General features: G+C 41.3%; 1 protein-coding gene across 1 annotated transcript in view; it reads left to right on the top strand.

Moving 5' to 3' along the window:
* Positions 1–217: 217 nt before the first annotated feature.
* KL (klotho) overlaps positions 218–19,210 on the top strand; it is a 48,444-nt gene continuing 29,451 nt past the window's right edge. Inside the window, exon 1 of the mRNA XM_054271832.1 lies at positions 218–1,027. Within this exon, the coding sequence (XP_054127807.1) occupies positions 218–1,027 (810 nt within the window). The remainder of the gene's footprint in view (positions 1,028–19,210) is intronic.

Genomic DNA, 19,210 nt, shown 5'->3' on the forward strand with positions numbered 1-19,210 from the left:
CCTGAGGGGGTGACAGAGTCCACCTCTCCCCGAGGCGCCCACGCCCCGGCTTCCTCCCTTTCCTCCCCGCCCGCCCCGTCTCACGCCCTGGCTCCCGCCCCCGGCGGCAGCTCTCCCCGATGGAACCGGCTGGGAAGGATGCAGACGGCAGCTCCGAGGTAATTATTAATGGCCGTGCCCACCGGGGCGGGAAGGGGGGGGCACAAGGTGAGATAAAATGGGGCGGCGGGGAGCTGGGAGGCGGGAGCTGCTGTCGCGGAGCCCCGCCGGGAGCATGGCCCTCGCCGCGTCGCTGCTGCCAGCGCTGCTGCTGCTGCTGTTGTTGGGGCGGCCGGGGCTGGGAGCGCCGGGGCAAGGCGCGGGCACCTGGTCCCGCTTCGCCCGGCTGCCCTACCCGCAGGACCAGCTCTTCCTCCACGACACCTTCCCCGACGGCTTCCTCTGGGGCGCGGGCAGCGCCGCCTACCAGACGGAGGGCGGCTGGCGCCAGGGCGGCAAGGGCGCGTCCGTCTGGGACACCTTCGCCCACCGCCCGGCCACGCCGTCGGGGGCCGCCCCGCCGGGGCCCGTGGGCGGCGACGTGGCCAGCGACAGCTACAACAACCTGTTCCGCGACGTCGAGGGGCTGCGGCGCCTGGGGGTCTCGCACTACCGCTTCTCGCTGTCCTGGGCCCGGCTGCTGCCCAACGGGACGGCGCCGCCCAACCCCGCCGGGCTGGAGCACTACGGGCGGCTGCTGGCCCGCCTGCGGGAGCTGGGCGTCGAGCCCGTGGTCACCCTCTACCACTGGGACCTGCCGCAGGCCCTGCAGGACGCCTTCGGCGGCTGGGCCAGCCCCATCCTGCCCGGGCTCTTCCGCGACTACGCCGAGCTGTGCTTCCGGCACTTCGGCGGGCAGGTGCGCTACTGGCTGACCATGGACAACCCGTACGTGGTGGCCTGGCACGGCTACGGCACGGGGCGGCTGCCGCCCGGCGTGCGGGGAGGCCCGCGCCTGGCCTACCTGGCCGCCCACCACCTGCTGCAGGTAAATGGCGCCAAGGGGCCCCGGCGGCTCCTCGGCCGTGCCAAGGTGCCGGGGCGCAGGCCGAGCTCAGCCCGCCCCACCGGCACACCTGTCCCCTGGTCCGACACTGCCATGGAACACAAACCCATGTGCCCGACACAGTGCGGGCAGCAGACCTGTAGGCAAAGAGGCAAAACTCATGGTGTAAGGCAGGAGGTTACTGAGCTACTCACAGCAGCGACTGAGTTAGTGGAGAGTTAAAGAGCTCTGTTTTGCAGAAATGTCCGTTTCTGCCCGCGGCAGTTCAGTTGCCATTCTGGGTGGGTGAGGGTCTGCAGACCCTGGACTGTGACACTCCAGTGCTGCCTTTCTAAGGTGGAAGTGCTTAATAATACTATAAAGGGAATTAGCATATTTGATAAAAAAGGCTTACTGAATTAATGGAGATGGAAGAGATGGCCAATATGTCAAACAGAGATGTTTTCTTGACAAAGTATGATGGTTTTTTGAGTGTGAGCACTTTTTTGGTGAAAGAGACCCTTAATCTCCCAGTTAGTCTTGTAAGTGGCAATAGTAGTTTGCTATACTTAATTTTTATTCTCTGTATCACTATAGTGTAATTCTAATATTTGCTATGAGCAACCCGTGGAGATTTTCAGGGAGAATTAAGGAGAAGTGTATATCCTTCCAATGACAGGAGAAAGGATTCCTAACTGGAATGGGGTGGTCATTTAGGCATGATCTCTTGTACTTTAATATGTATTTACATTTCTGCTAATGTCTGTCTGCTCAGCACACACTTACTGGCAAGAGTTGTATCCTAATGAACATTGTGTGTTAGATGTGGGCATGAAGAAAACATCCAATGCATGCCTTATTTGACCTTTTTCCACTTTCCTGTATTACTTCTACATTCTTTAATGCTGCAAATAAGTCAGAGGGAAAATAGAGATGGAGAATATGTGGGTAAAATTTTAGGTTAATTTCCTCGTCCTGAAAACTTTAAGCTCTTCACATGTAGTTACCTGGTGTGTACTTGGCCGTGTTTCATGCTTTAGTATATTCTGCATCACCATAGTACCAGAGTCCCTCATAATCTCAAGCCTGTGCTTCTTCTCTTAAAAACTTTGTGAAGGAAGATACTTTTCTATTTAGTAAATGAGAAGCTGAGGCACAGTCTTGGCCACCCCATATCAAAAGTGTAACTAAACCAGGAAGGTCTACCAATACCTGCTTTAGTGACAGAACCGTAGTATTTAGTTTTGTCCCAATGACTGTCAGTCAGGGTTTGCACATGAGTGAACATTTCTTTTTATGTGCAGTGGAAGGCAGCAAGATACCGCTTTTTTCCCCTCACATTTTATGGAAGAGGAGCAGAAACACAGATGCAGTTAAGAGCCAAAGTGGCCACTGGTTGTTAGTGCCCTTTTCCTGGCATGTGATCTTTGTAGCATATTGGTCATTATACTTCCAGCTCTTCTACAAGTATATTCCCAGATCTCAAATCACCTGCAGAGAAAATCAGGGACATAGATTAAGTGCAGAGGAGCTCACATCCCTGATCTCTCCAGTAAGAGTCTTCATGGAGGCAGAGGTAGAGCCTAGCTCTTCAGCACAGAGAAGTGAACAGCTTTCATCTGTGTCTCCTTCTCCTTTTTACTTCTCTGTAGCGTATTAATATTAGACCTTTCAACTTGTGCAAGCAGTGAAGTAGGAGGAAGCTACATAGTATGGCTTGATATCCATATCAGCCTGTGCATTTGTCTAAGAAAAGTTTGAAGTTCTACCAATGATGGTAAAGAGAGAATTACGTTTCACATAGAAATTAAAGTTTCTTGCACAAGTCCAGAGTGATTGAGTTTCCAACTTGAATGCTGTTCTTTGATATGTGTCTGTGGGTTGTATGGTTTTATAGGTGAGTTTGGTCATTATTTGGGAGCATGCACGTCTTTGGTTTGTATCAGAAGGGTGCACAGCAGAACTGCTTTATCACATAAGCTGCAGGGTGTGTGCATCACTGGACAGTGTTGCTGGGAGATACAGTCCTCTTAGACCTACTGCAAAAGATATGGCTGAATCCTCTCATGCAAAGAAAACCCCCTTTCATTGTCTACCCTTTTGCTCCTTATGTCATAAGATCTGGTCCCTGGGTTCTTCTTAATCCTTTTTCCTTCTCTTTGCCATTCTTGTATTTTATTTTTTTTCCAGGGAAATGGAGTTTGCAGAACATGTTTGGTTTTTTTGAAGTTAGAATTTGTTGTCGTAATTGATCCTCAGCAAATGTGCAGACTAGCTCTTAATATGCATGATTTCTGACTTTTTTCCCCCTTATTTACAATATACAGGTAAAGCTGGTGCCTTCTAATTTATTTTACTGGATTCTAATTATGTTAAAAAACAAAATAATTTCCTGTAAGTTCTTTAAAATTCAACAGATATAAATGTGGATTTGGGGCTTTGTTTTTCTGAGTGACTTATTTATTATCTGAAGAAATAATCAAATAAGAGTTTGATTCAATTTAGGTTGTTCAATTCAGAGCTGGTGAAAACAGGGCAATGAAGTTTGATTTAAGTAATGATGTTTGAATTCAGCTTGAATGGATTTCATCATATTGCACTGAATTTTTTAATTGCCTCTCATTTTTCTGAACTTCCTTAAGTGAGTCATAGCAAATGCTAAATTGACAGAGACACTTTTTTATAGACAGGACCAAATAAAAATAGTGTAAAAAACTTGTAAGGAAAAATTATTTTATTAATGCATTCTTGGTGTGCTCTTGAGGGAATGTTCATCAGTATTCAGTGAAAATTTCACCCTTTTTTAGTATTTCCACTGACACTTGTCGCTTTTGAGATGTCTAAGCCATTCAGATGTGGTAATAAATGGAGGAAGCTGTTCATGTTTATTCACAAAATAAATGGAATGGATCAAGTATGTTTCATAAAAGTTGGCAATCTCTCAAGTCAACAGCCAGAAAATGTAATGCCAGCAATCTGTCATGTATATGATGCATCTCTTTTCTCCAAATAGGAGTTGAGAGAGGTCAGTGTATTATGTTCTGGTTTTTGCAAATGCGTTTTTTCATTAATGGTTCACAGTATGTTGTCTGAGTTGAACATACTTGGATTTACTCAATATAAACAGCATTTGCAGAAACAGAAGAACACGTTGTTTCCGTGAAGAAGTGAGTGGAACTGCTGCCTGGAAACCAGTCACATAGCAACAGACTGATTTCTATTCCAAAACTCTTTCCAAAACAGAAGGTAAGTACTCTTTTGTTGACCTTCAGTGCTAAACCTAATAAAGTGTCAGTAATTTCAGTGTAGGAGAGTGGTCTTTTCTTGGTGTGTATTGTTTATTTCAAAATTGAGGCAGCCCTCAAACTTTCACTCAGTGCAAATGGAATGATATGGGATTTTCCTGAAAGTAACATAGCTCATCGTAGTTGTCAAGGCGTACCTAATTTTTAGAAAAAGGGAGGAATACTGCTAAGTAAGAGTATTTTTTTTCTATTCTTGCTTTCTTAAAGCATAATTCAAAGAAGAACAAAGAAGAAATTGATTCTTACTTGAGTTTGAGTATTAGTTGGGTGGTATATATTTGCACTCGTGATTATTCTACCCATTAATCATTTGAATCAGGTTTCTTTCAAATACCAGATTTGACAAAGAAGTGCAGACAAACTGTGGTGCAAGTTCAGATCTGATGCTGCAGTTTCCTGTGCCAGTTGCTGCCAGAAGTTAGACTATGTTCTCAAATTATATTAAAAGCTATAGCAAGTTGTTTTTAAGTTTTAATCATGAAAAGGAAAAAAAAATGCAGTGAGTTTCATTTTAAAATGTGCTAAATGGAGATGTTGAGTTTCAAGAATACTTGTTTTATTAAAATTAGCTCCAAGATAGATTACATAACTTTGCTTTTGCCATTCCTACCTGATTCCATACATGTTTGCAAAAGGATTGTTGTTTTCAAATATTCCGTTGTAACAAACATTGTAACAAAACCAAAAATTTCAGAGATTATAGGAAATCTTAGCAAAACTCAACAGGCAGGATCTGGAAAGATCACACTGGAGTGGCTGAAATTGAATGGAAGCAGAATTTGTTTGTTCTGCGTGGAAGAAAACCAGGTCAAGCCTGGTTAAGTCCCATCTCAACTCTTTTGCTGTTCATTATGAGGTTGGAGATTTCTTGAGAGTCTGTTCTTTGTGAGGTATTTTAGTGCTTGGCTGTATAGCTGTGAATCTTGGTAAATTCCATTGTCAGCCCCAAATCTGTGTTTTCATATCTCATTTTAAGTGTCCCCTGCCTGATTTCTAATCACTGTTGTAGCTGTTGCTGGAGGCACCTAGGTGATATTCCTGTTTCCTGTTCAAGGTAGTCCAGTATGCTTATTTTTTAAATAGCAGTTGTGTATGCTTCCTTTTTAAATAGCAGTTGTTCATGTTGGGCGGGGCTCTGCTCAATTCTGGGAAGATAATAATTGCTTGTTAACAGCAGTTTGATGCAGATAGGGGTGTTTAGATTGACAACATAGAATTTGCATCTGGTAAAATCTCACTGGTACATGAGTGTAAAGCTCCTTGATACTGTTCCATTTTGCATTTCTAAAGCCTCATAAGGTGTGAGATATTCTTCGTTCTTCCCTTCAACCCCTCTCCTCAAGCAGAAGGGATTCTGTATTTGTTGTCGTTTTGGGGATTCCAAAATGAAGCTTGTGGTAGAACTCATGTCACTCTGTATTCCTTTATGTTACAAGCTTTTCCAGTTTCCATTTCACCGTGCTTCTATGGTCAGTTTCCAGTACTTAAAGGTAGTTGATGGACATAATTCCTAGCTGTACTTGGGACCTGGGAAATAAAACTAGTGAAACATCTATTGTAATTCAAGATAGTGCACCATTGTTTAGTGCCTGCATTTCCCTTTTGGCTGAAAGCTAGAAGCTCTTAGCACTTTTTTCCTCTGATAGGTCTGGTGGAAACCTCTGTTCTGCAACCAGCAGCAGGTTGGAAGTGCAGAGATTGTTCTTCCTTTTGAAAATGTTGTTTTCTGTAAAGAAGAAATGCTGTGTCATGTAAGAGGAGGTTGTTTGGCTCATACTGTACCCATCTTCTAGAAGGTCAAATTCTGATTCTCTTGCTATGGTTGAAGTTGTGCTTAGCTTAGGTTTGTTCTCACACTTACTAACTAACAGCTTCTTCCCAGTGTTCTCTGGGGAGCAAAATATTTTTCCTCCATCTTTCATTATTTCTTAAACCAGTTAGAAGCAGTGAATATGTCAATACAGCTGATGGCAAAGTCAGCAAGCAGTGACCATTAGGACAGGATGCAGGCATTTAGTCTTAATTATTTTGGTTACTGTGACGCATATCCTTCTAACGTTGGGAGAAACAGGAAAGAGCAGATGTGTATGCTGACCCATCTGTAGTGTGCTTGACTCCAGTTGAAGAGTCCTTTGGCTTTCAGTTAGAAATTGGCAGAGTTCAAAGGCACTTTGATAATCCTTGCAAATGAGTGTGTGATTTGTGTGTTTGGTTGTTGCTGATGAACAGATGAAATGCTGAACTTAATCTGAAGGTCAGTGTTGGCAAAGTTGTAAAAAAGCCAAGAAGCCAGCAATCAAAGGAGTCTGCTTGTACAAACTTGAAGGTAAAGAAATGTCCACAGGAGAATTTCTTCTATTTTTTTTTTTTTCACAAGATGGTAAAAATAAAGAGGAGGAAATTACAAAGACATGCTTCTGAAGGAGAGGAGGTGACCTGTGCATACAAGGGTAAGGCCTGGTTGAATGGGGCTTTGGGCAACCTGGTGTACTGTGAGGTGTCCCTCCTGCCCACAGCGTTGGGGTTGGAGCTAGATGACTTTTAAGGTTCCTTCCAACCCAAGATATTCTATGATTCTAAGGCAAGTTTTAGCAATTAAAGGATGTGTGTTACCAGTTTTAAATACTAAATAAAAACTACTCATGTTTGCTTATTTGCCTGCCAAAGTATATAGAAAAATATCATAGTCAAATCTGTGATTTTAGATTAAATCAGAAGAATGGAACAGAAGAATATGGTTGTAGACACAATCTTAAGATCCTTAGGAAATTACTGAAATGAACATTGGACAGATCTCTGAAGGAGAAGGTGACTCATTAGATATGGCCATGAAAGAAGAGACTGGCTTCTGAAGAACCACTGACTTATTTCACATGAGAGAAGATGTGTCAGCAGAAAGAGAAGGTGAGTTGTCAAGAAGGAAGAATAACTAAGTACAAAAGGAGAAAGGGATAATTTGCCATGGCAAGAGACTGGAGCCTTTAGTAAAATGGGATGAGTAGAAGATAACGATAATAAAGAAGGGAAGGAATTAGACTCACACTGTTGCTCTCTGTAAATACTCCTGAACATAAGTATTAATGACAGGAAGAAAATTGAGAATTAAAAACCATATGCTTGCACACACAAAAGGATGCAAATACAGTTAGATTGACTCTTAGAAATCATGAACAGCTTTGGAAGAAAGCTGCTGGAATGGCCTTTCAGTATTAATGGTAGGAACAAAAATCTTATAAGACAGCTAGAGCAGTTTGGGAGAATAAGCTTGATGCATTTGGTGGCAGTGGAGGTGACAGTAGCAGTAAACATGAAATCTTCCTCTTTGCTTTGCTGAATTCTTAACAGAATGATATAAGGCATGGTCTAAATCTGAGAACATCATTCAATGTAAAGAACAAAATACAGTCTATAGTAACAGTAAGCATTTGTTTAGTCTGTCAGTGATGGCAGCTTCTGGCTTTCTCTAGCTTCAGCTCTAATCTGAGAGCACAAAACTCTCATAAGAAGCCTGGCCTGTTATGTTTGTGGTGTGTATCCCTGGAGATTTGTCAGGGAGGATCCTTTGAGAAGCCCACTGGAATAAGAAAAAGGACTTTGAGAATATCTGGATTTGGCCACATTGAAACTCATTTGTGTTACTCCATCTTTATGTATGTTTAGTTTGAGAAGAGATAGAATTCTGTATTATGAAAAATTGCAAAAGTTTTAAGCTTAATTTTGTTTTGATTCTAAAAAAACCCCAAGCCATGTTCTAAATTCTCCCAGTTATTGAAATCTTTACAGATGCTGTTTACAACAGTTGATAAATGAACAGTTGAAATAGGGACTGGGACCACAAGTGGTTCCAGTGCCCCCTGACAGCTGGATCTCTGTGACACCTGCCTGATGGAAAGAGCAGGGTCTTTTGCCCGTCTCAGGATCTGGCCAGCCTGGGAATGCTGCAAGACACCCTGCAACACAATCTTCAGCAGTGGGGGAGCTGACAGGGGCCTGTGCCAGGGGACTGTCACTTCAGTCTGCACAGTTTGTTACTTGCACATTAGCTCTCATGCTGACAGCTAAGATTGGATTTTTGTTTTCAGTCACAACTCTAAAGAAGCTGAATGGTTCAATTGGCTGGGAGAGACTATCCTACTGTGGAAATGCCTTGCAATTTTGTGAGTCCAAAAGTCAACCCAAGGTATCCTTTTGTAGGTCTATCAGTTTAATTCTCTTATGAAGGGCTAGAAAATGTTTGTACCACTGGGATTATATTTTACAAGATATTTGCTTTACAGTTGGGAAGACAGTAGCGTCTGTTTTGATCCTGCTCCTAGGAAAGACTTCAAATGGTCGCATGGGGGAAGGGGACAGACTTGTAGCTGCTGGTCACACATTCTGGTAAGAGTTCACAGTGATTTTCCAATGCCTTTTCTCAGTCAGCTTTTTTCATGTTCTTTTGAATATGTAGTAGCTCCACTGGATCAGTTGTTTTTCAGAGTTGAGGCCAAAGTTTACTCAGTTTGTTTGTTTAACTTCCAGCATTTTAAGAAATGAAATAATTTTTTTTGCTGCAGGCATGGAACTGTTGAACATAGTTATTGATTAATTAGTCTAATTGTGGTTCCTCAGATATATATGGAAATGGTAGAATTATGCAGCATGTCTTTTCTTTTGAGAAAGTAGGTTGGAAAAATATTGCATTGTCAGCTTGATGATTTTTTATGAAAATTTATTTTGTAAGTAAGAACATATTGCTTAAAAATCAGTTGAACAAATCTGACCTTATGGTTGAAAAGAAAGTTCAGCTGACACCTGGCTGTGCAGTAGTGACACGCTTGACATGCTCTTTGTAACACGCTTACTTAATTCATTTGTTTTCCTGTGACAGTGCAGTGTTAGCTTGGGTACAAATGATGCTTGCAGAGAAAACGATCACCACACCAGTTGACCAGTTATGTATGCCCTCAGGAGGCAAAATCCAAGCCAGAAAGAGTTGTAACAAAACATGGGGTGATAGGAAGAAAGAGGATTGGGAAAACAGATAATGTCTGAGGATCTGGTGAGATTAGGGGGTGACTGGCCAAGAGTGGGAATGCAGGAGCTGAGTTTATGAGGCAATACTCCATTTTCATGTGTGTATTTAGCATTAAAATTTAAAATCAGCATGAAATGAGATGGCCTGGAGTCCTCAAGGGTGATTTGTTTTTTCCCTGTGTCATTTTTTTAAATAAATGTCATATGAATTATTTTGAGGAAGCTGACTGGTGATTTACAGAGATCACAGACCATGCTTCACAAGGATGGGGCCTCCTTCCAAGTCTGTCGTGGTTTATAGTGTCTACTTGCTGTCCCCATGTTGCCACCAGCACTGGGAGTGGGGGACACCATGAGTAACCTGCTAAAGGATGATACATTAGATCTGGGTTACTCAAAGGAGCTTAAGGAAAACAAGTTTCCCTTTAGCTTTTTGGAGAACCCTGTCACTTTTAGGCAGTTAAATATAAATTCGCAAATTGAACAGATGCATTCCTTTAATCTTAAGGAAAATGTGCATTCCCATATTCAAACAGCATCTTTGTGTATGAAATGCAAGACCTGGGAAATACACTGAAGGAGCTCTTGAACTTAGTTTTTCATCGTGCTTCCCTTGCCAGCTATGAACATGTCTCTTGTTTTGAAAGAGAATATTGGGATATATCATGCAGGGAACAGAGCTGCAGGAATATGTTTCAACTGCAGTTTTGCATCTTAATTATATGCTTGGTGGAAAAAATAATCCCCTTTTCTTCGTAACCCCCTGTCATTTCAGCTAGCTCATTCTAATCTTCCTAATACCTCCCAAATTCACAAGTAATATAATGTCATTAGAGCAAGTCAGAAAAATCTAAAACCTTTGAAACTGGAATTTGCTGATTCATTGAAACTAAAATATTTGAGAGACTTCAGTTTTCTAGAAAAAGTTGTGAACTAGGGGAAATACAATATAAATAATTTTATTTTGCTGTAGAAAGTTTTGGTTTTCCCTTTTAATGTGATACTGAAAAAATTCATTTTGATGTAGTGAGTCAGTCAGTCATTTCACACTCTGCCTTCTGTATTCTTTACTGGATGAGTGCCCACTGCTTCAAATTGGGTCAGTTTACCCTTGCGAAATTGCTGTTTAACCTGCTGCAATATGACTGACTTATTGAAGCTGGAGATTGATGGTTTTTATTCTTTGATGAAAGAAATAAAATGGAACTGTCAGGACAGAATTCCTGCACTGTAGAGGTTATTCCATGTCTCATATTTGTAGCTGGGCTGCTTGTGCTACTTTTGTGTGAAACTGTAATTGTTCAGTCATTTATCCAGCTCCTCTTTCCTATTTCTGGTAAAAGAAAAGTGGTACTTGAAGGAGGCAGTTGCTTAAAAGGGGGAAAAATTCTAATAAAAGCAACATCAATTTGGCACAGTCATTCTGATTCTTAGAACCAGCAAAGTGTAGCACAGGTAAGTTCAGAAACAGTCTTTTTCCATAGCTCAGCTTAGGGTAATGAAATAGAGACCCCTTTAAAAATTGGTTGGTGGTGAAATGGTTATAGCAAGAGCATTGTAAGAGTAAGCCATAAAAGGCAGGAACCCTAAATCACACCAGTGAGATCTCACTTTACCCAAGCTGGACTCTTCTGGAGAGTAATGTTTCCTGTGTTACTGGTAATTTGGAATAGATTTGTAGAAACCAGAGGGGGTGGGCATTGGTCTGGTTTATATTGATGCTGGCCTGTAGGAGCTGCTTTTGTTGACTTGTGGTCAGGAGAGAATTTAAATTGTCAAGGAGCAGTGTTGTTTATTGTTAGTCCTCTTTTTTTTCTCTTTCTCTGTGCTGTGGCCAGGCTCCCACTAAAAAATTTATTTTACCTAAATAATTTGCCTTCTGTTGCAAGGGTTTAGGATTGTGATGATATCTTTGCTTTTCCTGATTTATTCCTGTGGCTTGCTATGACATCTGGAGCATTTGGCATGGTTTTTTTTTTTGAGTTAAATATGTTAGAATTGGCTTTTTGGCTCATTATGTTACAAATATAGAATAGCAGAGTCATGGGATGGTTTGTGTTGGAAGGAGCTGGAAAGATCATTTAGTTCCAAACACCCTGTCGTGATGTGACATCCCACCCTCAAGGGGGAGGGAACACCCAAGAGTTATGGATGCTCATGGTTGAAAAGGAATGATAAAAGTCAGAGGGTCCACAGCTTATCTTCTAGATTTGTGCACGTGGGAAGGGACACCTTCTGACAGATCAAGTTGCTCAAAGCCCTGCCCAGCCTGACCTTGATCAAAGGAATGGCACATCCACAGCTTTTCTGGGCAGCCCATTCCACTGCCTCACCACCTTCAAACTTCTCTTGAATATCCAATCTACATGTTCCCTCTCTCAGGTTAAAGCCATTTCCCCTTGTCTAATGCCCTTGTGCAAAGTCCCTCTCTAGCTTTCCTGTAGGCCTCCTTTAAGCCCTGGAAGGTGCTATGAAGGGAGCCTTCACTTCTCCAGGAGGGAGCATATAATAGCCAGTAATGTGTAGTGTTTGAGGTTAGAGACTTGCTGCAATATTGCAGACAACTAAGCTTGGTGATTCCTGAATCTCTTATTTTTTGCTTTGGAAGTGTTCAGTTTGAGTGAGTGCTCCTGGGAAATATGTTTGTAGGGACAAAGAGAGTATGGAAGACTGAACTACAAAGAGGGTGAGGATTAAGAAAGGGTCAAATGTACATTGGAGCAGCACATTCCCAATATGGGAAAGGACCTGGAGGGTCTGGAAGGAGCACTGGCACTAAAGGGGCACTAGCATTTTGTAGACCCAAGATCACATAGAAATGCCTGAGTGAGCTATTTGAGTGTCATGGGGCAGAAATTATACTGGGAGGTATACAGAGACAAGGCAGTTAATTGGTATGTGAAAAACATAGTTTATTTTTTACCAAAATAAACTGGTAACTGTCAGAGAGAGAGGCTTGCTGTGACACAAACACTGACACTGGACATAAAATAGAAACGGTAGCAATGACAAGCTGCCAGGCAGAGTCAGTTTTTTTTTGGTTACATAATAAAGCAGTTCCAGATTTTTGAGTGATTTGTGCAAGCAGCTGAAGATTTTTCTCTGAAACACCTTGTTGTGGAACTGCTTCAATGATAGTGAGATGGGCTGGACACCTGCTGTAGTTACTCTTCTATTCTTCTTCTACAAGTGTAAGAAAATAGTACGTTCTCAGTCCCTACATTATGTTTGTGGTAAGATTAATTGTTGACCCCACCCCTAAATAATTCAGTGTTGTTTTGTGCAGTAACTACGCAGAAGGTTTGGAAGCACCATCCCAGAGCATTTTGTGTCTCAAAGTCTTCAAAGACTAGAATACATAGAGAAGACACACATACATATACATGTACATATACATATACATATACATATACATATGCATATGCATATACATATACATATACACACATATAAATATGTGTAGGCAGTGGATGTCATTCTGGAGTGTGGCCAATGAAAGCACTGTAGTTCTGCACCGGAGGAATGACACTGCTGATGTAAATGGTAAAAAAAATGTACATTATTGCAGCCGTAGCATAGCATGGTAGTTCAGATACAGCTAAACACCTGTTCTAAGTGAAAAAACTGTCTTTTGTTTTGTTGACTATGAAATGGATGGTTTAACTGAAGAGTAGTCTGGCAGATATGCAAATAATGTTTTAATCCGTTTGTGTCATCCAGATTGAGAACAGAGGAGAATATGCAAGGAAGACCAGTCTGCCTAACCAAGGCTGGATATGGCCCATACAGAATGATTTGTTTTGGTGTTGGTTGGCCACCAGCTCTCAAGCCGGGTTTCATGGGGCTCATAGGAGAGCTGGGTGGAGATCAGAGCCTGCAGAGTCCCTGCACTCATCTTCATGTATCCTGTACAGCATGGAAATAATTTGTGGGTGTAGCTGGGACAGTCTTCAACCTGCAAAGATTATCACTAGCAAATGGTACTTATCCAATGGCTGAAAACACAGTGTTAAAGTACCCAGAGTTTACCACCCTCAGCTACAGTTGTCAGCAGCAGGACATTTTGCTACTTTTGAGTGAGGCTGTGGTATGGAAAATTACTCCTGTCCCACAGTTTAGAAGCGTCATCATTGTGCTGGTCTTCCAGGCAGTGTTTGCATCAGCTCTGAGACACAGTTTGGCATCTGCTTGGCCTTGCAATAGCTGGCTTTCCAGTAACCATTATGAAATGTTGTTTAGCATAAAGATACTTCTTTTAAAGTGGTTTGGCAGCATTCCCAGTGATCCCAGAGGGAAGAGCAGCTAGGACTTGCTCTCCAGCTCTGAGGCAGCTGTCCACTGGGCTGACCAGGGTGGAGCTGTATGTGCTTTGGCTCTGCACCACAACTAGCGAGTAAAGATGTGGACTATGTTGTCCTTGGCTGCCTGCAATCCTTTTGCATAGGGCTGTGTAATGTGACATGATGGGCCCACAGCTCTCTGTGAGGGCTTGTGATGGGGGAGAGGGAGGTGTGCAATGCATGGGCTTTGCTATTGCACGCAGTCTATTGCTTTGCTATTAGAGCCATCTCCCTTGAAGACTGTGGAAGTAAATGCAGGGGATAGCAATCATGCTTGAGCTGATTTTAGGATGTGTTCACCATAGAAATTTACTTGAGCTTGCCACCTGAGGTTCCTTTTCCAGGTAATGGAGAGTAGTGAGCATGGTATCTCTTGTTCTATAACGAAAAAATGCAATAATTGTCCCATTTCTATGTGTGGGGTATAGGTAGGTAAACCCATGACAAACTCAAGCCCAGAGTTTTTGCAGACAGACTTTCACCTTTAGTCTAATTAGAGTGTGGAGAGGTTCAGTAGAGATGGAGGAGGGGAATACTGAGGGGCTCAAGAATTTGAGATGCTTTCAGTTCCTATGACTTCTCAGAGGGTGAGCTCTGACATACGGTCTGGATCAAATGCAAATTTTGCCTGAGTCTCCCCTGCTTCAGGTATGTGGTATCTCCTGCATGTCTGTGGGAAAGACCTGTATCACATAATGTCCCCTAGTTTTCCTGGGCAGGGAGCTGAGTCTTTCTTCTGACCCAGGAAAGCAGCTGATACTCCCCCCTGCAAGGGTGGTCAGTAGCACTGTTTGGTCCTGTAAAGCCAGAACAGCAAATAGCCATGGTGTCCCATGTAAGATGTCATGGACCTTGAGTAGCCCCACCCTGCAGCTCTTCATTTCTTTTTCCCAGTTATCTGCTGCTGACCCACTCTGGCACTTAAAGCATTTCGTGCCTTTTTCCAAAATATAAAGAGAGCAGTCCTTGTAAAATGTTTAAAACATAAAAAACCTCAAAACAAACAAACAAAAAAACCCCCCATTAAAATCACATTGTCTTTTTACCAGTAGTTGGAACTGATATGCAAATGCAAACATATACTAGTTGCCACAGTCTCCTTCTGTCTGGAAACAGAAGATGCCTCTCCTTTAGGAGCCCCATTATTTTCTGCAAGGACTTTACAGAACCCCACATCAAGTAGTGGAATAGGTATTTACTAGCTATGCTACAGAGAAAATGTAAAAATGTGCAACCAGTCTTAAAAATAAATAAAACCTCATTATTTTAAAACAAAACCCAGATATCTTCCAGTCACCTAAGAAAAAGTAGCACAAGGAAAGACATACGACCATCAGGTAATGGGCAAAATGAGAGTTAAAAAAAAATTTACATTTCCAAAATGCTTTTTGTCAGATCTGTCAGGAAAAGTGATCATGGTGAGCACTGGGATTCATAGACAGGAAAGGTTAATGAGGGTGAGGATTAGATAAATGTCGGTAACTGCAGGTGCAATGAACATAAAATGCTGTGAATTTACAGTATTGAAGGCAAGCCAGGCTCATCTGATAGCTTTCTGTGATAACTGATTGTCTAGAAAAACAAAATATGATAAATGTAATCAACTCTATTTTCAGTAAGACCCTTGAAATGGTGGCACATGGAGAGTTACTGTTTCAGTGGAGAAGGAGGAGAATGTTCAGCAGTAGCTAGGAAATTACTAAAGCAAATGTCATAGTGAGTTGTGCTGAAAGTAGAAGCATCAGTCTCAAAGGGCAGTTCACAGCTGAACTTCTTAATGTATTTTAACTCCCATGCCTTGGCACAGGCTAGGACTTCACTACTTAGAGCATGTGCTAAAATTGAGGAAACAGTGCCAGTGCAAAGGATAATCAAAATAATAAACAGATGGAGAAGAAAGACTCAAAATTTTTTTTCTGTAAGAAGAGAACTTGCTGATCACAGCATGACCATCAGATGCAAATATAATCCAACTGTGACAAAGACACATTTGTTTCTGGTCTGTATCAGGTGATTTTTCCAGCAGAGATGAGGAATTACCAGAACATGGCTTATTTACCTAAGCAAGGACACTAGGAGAGAATATACTTCATGTCTATAAATAGATCAGTGGTAAAAACAAGTGAAAGGAAATAACTAAGTGCGGGGAAAGTTTTGCTGCAAGAACAAGGGTTTGGACTGACCATGAATAAATTCAGCCTGAAAGTCAGGGGAAAAAGAAAACCATTTGTGAAGTGTCATTTTCTAGACATCTTCCAGAGAGAGTAGTATGAACAAAATAGCTAGCTTGTGTTAAATCTGGATCATGTTATGAATAGGATTGTGTCATATATTGCCCATAGAAGCACTGGTTTGAATCTGATACCATTGAGGCGCTTCCTAATTTTATAATCCAGTTTTCCTAATTCTTGCCAGATAGTAGACACAGGATCATAAATATAGTAATGATTTTTTTTTTCAGCGAGATATTTTTTGTATTTCTGTTCAAATTCCCTGCAAGTCTGAACTTTTCTAACATGGTAATATCACTTATCATTGCCTCCTCTTTACTGTATCGTTTAAAAAAGCATTTGCAGTGTCTTACTCAGAATGTCTCATGCTTTTATGTGACATCCATTGTTGGGTCCACAATGAAAATATCATCTTGTAGGAACGTAGGAAGATTGACAACAGAAGTAACTCCTGGTCTGCAGTAAATTGGGCTTGTGAAAGGCCTCTGCTTTCATTCCTGTTTCTCTCCTGCAGCACAGAGTTATCCCTGAAAGGAGGGATTATAGAGGCAGTACTTTCAGAGTAGCAATAACCTTTATATATATCTACATATAAAGTATATACATATATATGAAGTATACTGAATATGTCCAGTGCCTCATTTGATAATAAACATCTAATGCATCTTATGTACTTGACAGTAAATTGTATCCCAATATTCTTATTTTATGTTTCAAATTAGGTATGTAAAATCCTTGATGTTTCTTCAGTATTTCCAACATATCTGCTTTCTTCCATCTCAGAAGTATGAGGAAAGTGGATTTTGACTGCTATAGATGGAGCCTTGCTTTTTCCCCAGTACTCATTTCTACGGAGATTATTTTTCCTTCCAGTAAGGCAGTAAGGACTTGTGTGTGTGTCTCCTGCAGAGCATCTTAGCTCTTTTCTAAGAGTGTTCCTGTATAAAAGAGCTTCCAGTGAAAAGTTCAGTTATTGCAGTGCAATTTCTTACAATTACCCCCCTCCTTCCTTCCTGCCTTTCATACTCCTTCCCTTAGTCTCAGCAAGTCTTAGCCTCCTGCCTTCCTCCCTTAGTCTCAGCAAAAACACTTGGCTCTTCGAGCCCTTCACACCCTAATTCAGGCCAACAATTTTGCTTTTCATTAGTGTTTGGGCAACTAGTTAATTGCTGCAGTGCCCCCTGCTCTGCCTTCTCTAGCATCGTTGACTGAATCATAGTTCCACATAAACTGTATAATCTGTGAATTTCTTAATATCCAAAGTGTCATCCTGATTTAATGTATGCTGTCTTAGACCCATTTTTTCCCAATATCCTTTGTACTACATACTTACTGAAGGTTGTGTTGGCGTAGCCGTGGCTGCTGCAAGCCTTTGTCTCTAGGATAAAATGGCTGGCCAGCTCTTGCTGCACCATATGGAATCTCTCCAAGTCAAAGATTATTTTCATATTTGATTTTGATAAAAAATACAAATTTCTGTACTATGATTCATAGCCTGAAATGGTTTGGGTTGATTTTGGATAAAGTTAACCTGGAAGCTGCTCTGCAGGATCCCACCTGGTATAATCTAGCTGTCCATCACCTTCTGGTCCATGGGTTACTGTAGCTATTGGGTCAATAGCTCTGCTGTTTGCTAAAGTACATGTAGGTACTGTGTCTGGAAATTCACCGGCAACACATTGTATTAGTGGTACACTTAATCTCCTTTTCCATCTAACAAACCTGGAGTATATGTAAGTCATAATAATTAAAGAGAGTATGTAAAAAAAATTGAGGCACTGGATTTATGTCTCTTCCTGTTCCTCTGCACTTTAGCCTGAGGTGTTGCTGTTCATTCTTATATCTGAGAGTGGGACTGTAGCAAACACTGACCTCTCTTACAAAAACCTCTGTGGCTCTGAAAGTGTTTAGATGGATGTCTTCATAGAAGTCTGTTATAAGTTTTTGCTCTACCTGCATAACTCTTTGGTCAGTTTACTTAGAAACAATGATCTATACAAATTCTTTCCTTTGAACTGCCTTCCTTTAAAACAGGCTATATTTAAATGACAGGCATCTGTCTCATGATTAGATATTGCCCTAATTACCACATTGTACATGGCCTCCTGAAAACTGTTGAGATACCTCCCCTCATGGTAACTGTGAAGCAGAGCAGTGCCACTTTCTGGAATTTCTGTACCTCAGCAAAGGAGGATGAATCATGCTGCTACAAGATTTATGTGAACTCGCATTTCTATTGTTCTAGTGTGGTTCGATATTAAAACTGAGATTTCTCCCAAAAGATGTTTTCTTTAAATAATTGAAAATATTACTTTATTTTGATATAGTATATTTTCATGCTGCAGTATACTGGCGGAATTTCCATGGTTATACAGAAATAAAGGCCAATCTTAGACAAATTGCTTAAAAAGCGTACCTGAAGCTCTGAGTTAATTGATGAGTTAAGATTTTAATGTGTCCTTATATTTTTGTATCTCTATTTAAAATATCTGGGGGGTGAAAAAGTATTTAGTCATATCTGAAGTCAGTAGGTATGAAAATACAAATGCATTTCATTTTTTGTGTTCCTGGCCCAGTGATGATTCTCATTCATGTATACAAGTGTCTTGTCATCACTGGCTTTATACTTTGTTCTAGAGCAATTTGAAGTTTAGTACTGCACTTTGATATAGTAGACAAAAGATTAAATTTATTGGTTTCGCCTTGTGCCTATTCCTTCAACGGAGTAATTTTTTTTGAACAGTGTCAGTGTTAGCCAAAGGGAAAATAATATTTTGTAGGTTTCCTATGTAAAGAAGCTCCAATATCAAAGAGGGACAACTGCTTTATCTCCAAAAGAAAATGAGTGCACTGTCAGAGAGCAGTGAAATATGTTAAGTTGCACTTTAAAAAAGAACACATGCGAGGCCCCCAGGAGTGCTCACTGTGCTGCTAGAGTAAATGCTAAACTTTAAATGTGCTAAGAATGTTTAAAATTTATGGAGTTGACAGAATATTTATGCATAGCTCAGTCTGCTAATGTGATGTTAATTCTGATTAGCAAGTGTCTAGTACTGTGGTGAGAGCACAGAGGCCGAAACAAGGATTGCTGAAAGAGCAGTAGCTAATTAACGTTTTCAACTATGTGTTAACCAGCGCACGCCCTTTTCTGTGTGGCTCAGTAAGCAATCACTCTAACAACACACCTCCTTTTCTTTTGCTGTATTCTTTTAAAATTTATTTTATTTCCGTAAGGACTGGATAAAAGCAGATTTAGGTGTTTCACTGTGATCTTTTTCTTCATTGCTACGGCTG

This window comes from Melozone crissalis, unplaced genomic scaffold, assembly GCF_028551555.1.
Source record: "Melozone crissalis strain CALT ecotype California unplaced genomic scaffold, PUWL_Pcris_2 ptg000013l_1, whole genome shotgun sequence".
Taxonomy (NCBI): Eukaryota; Metazoa; Chordata; class Aves; order Passeriformes; family Passerellidae; genus Melozone; species Melozone crissalis.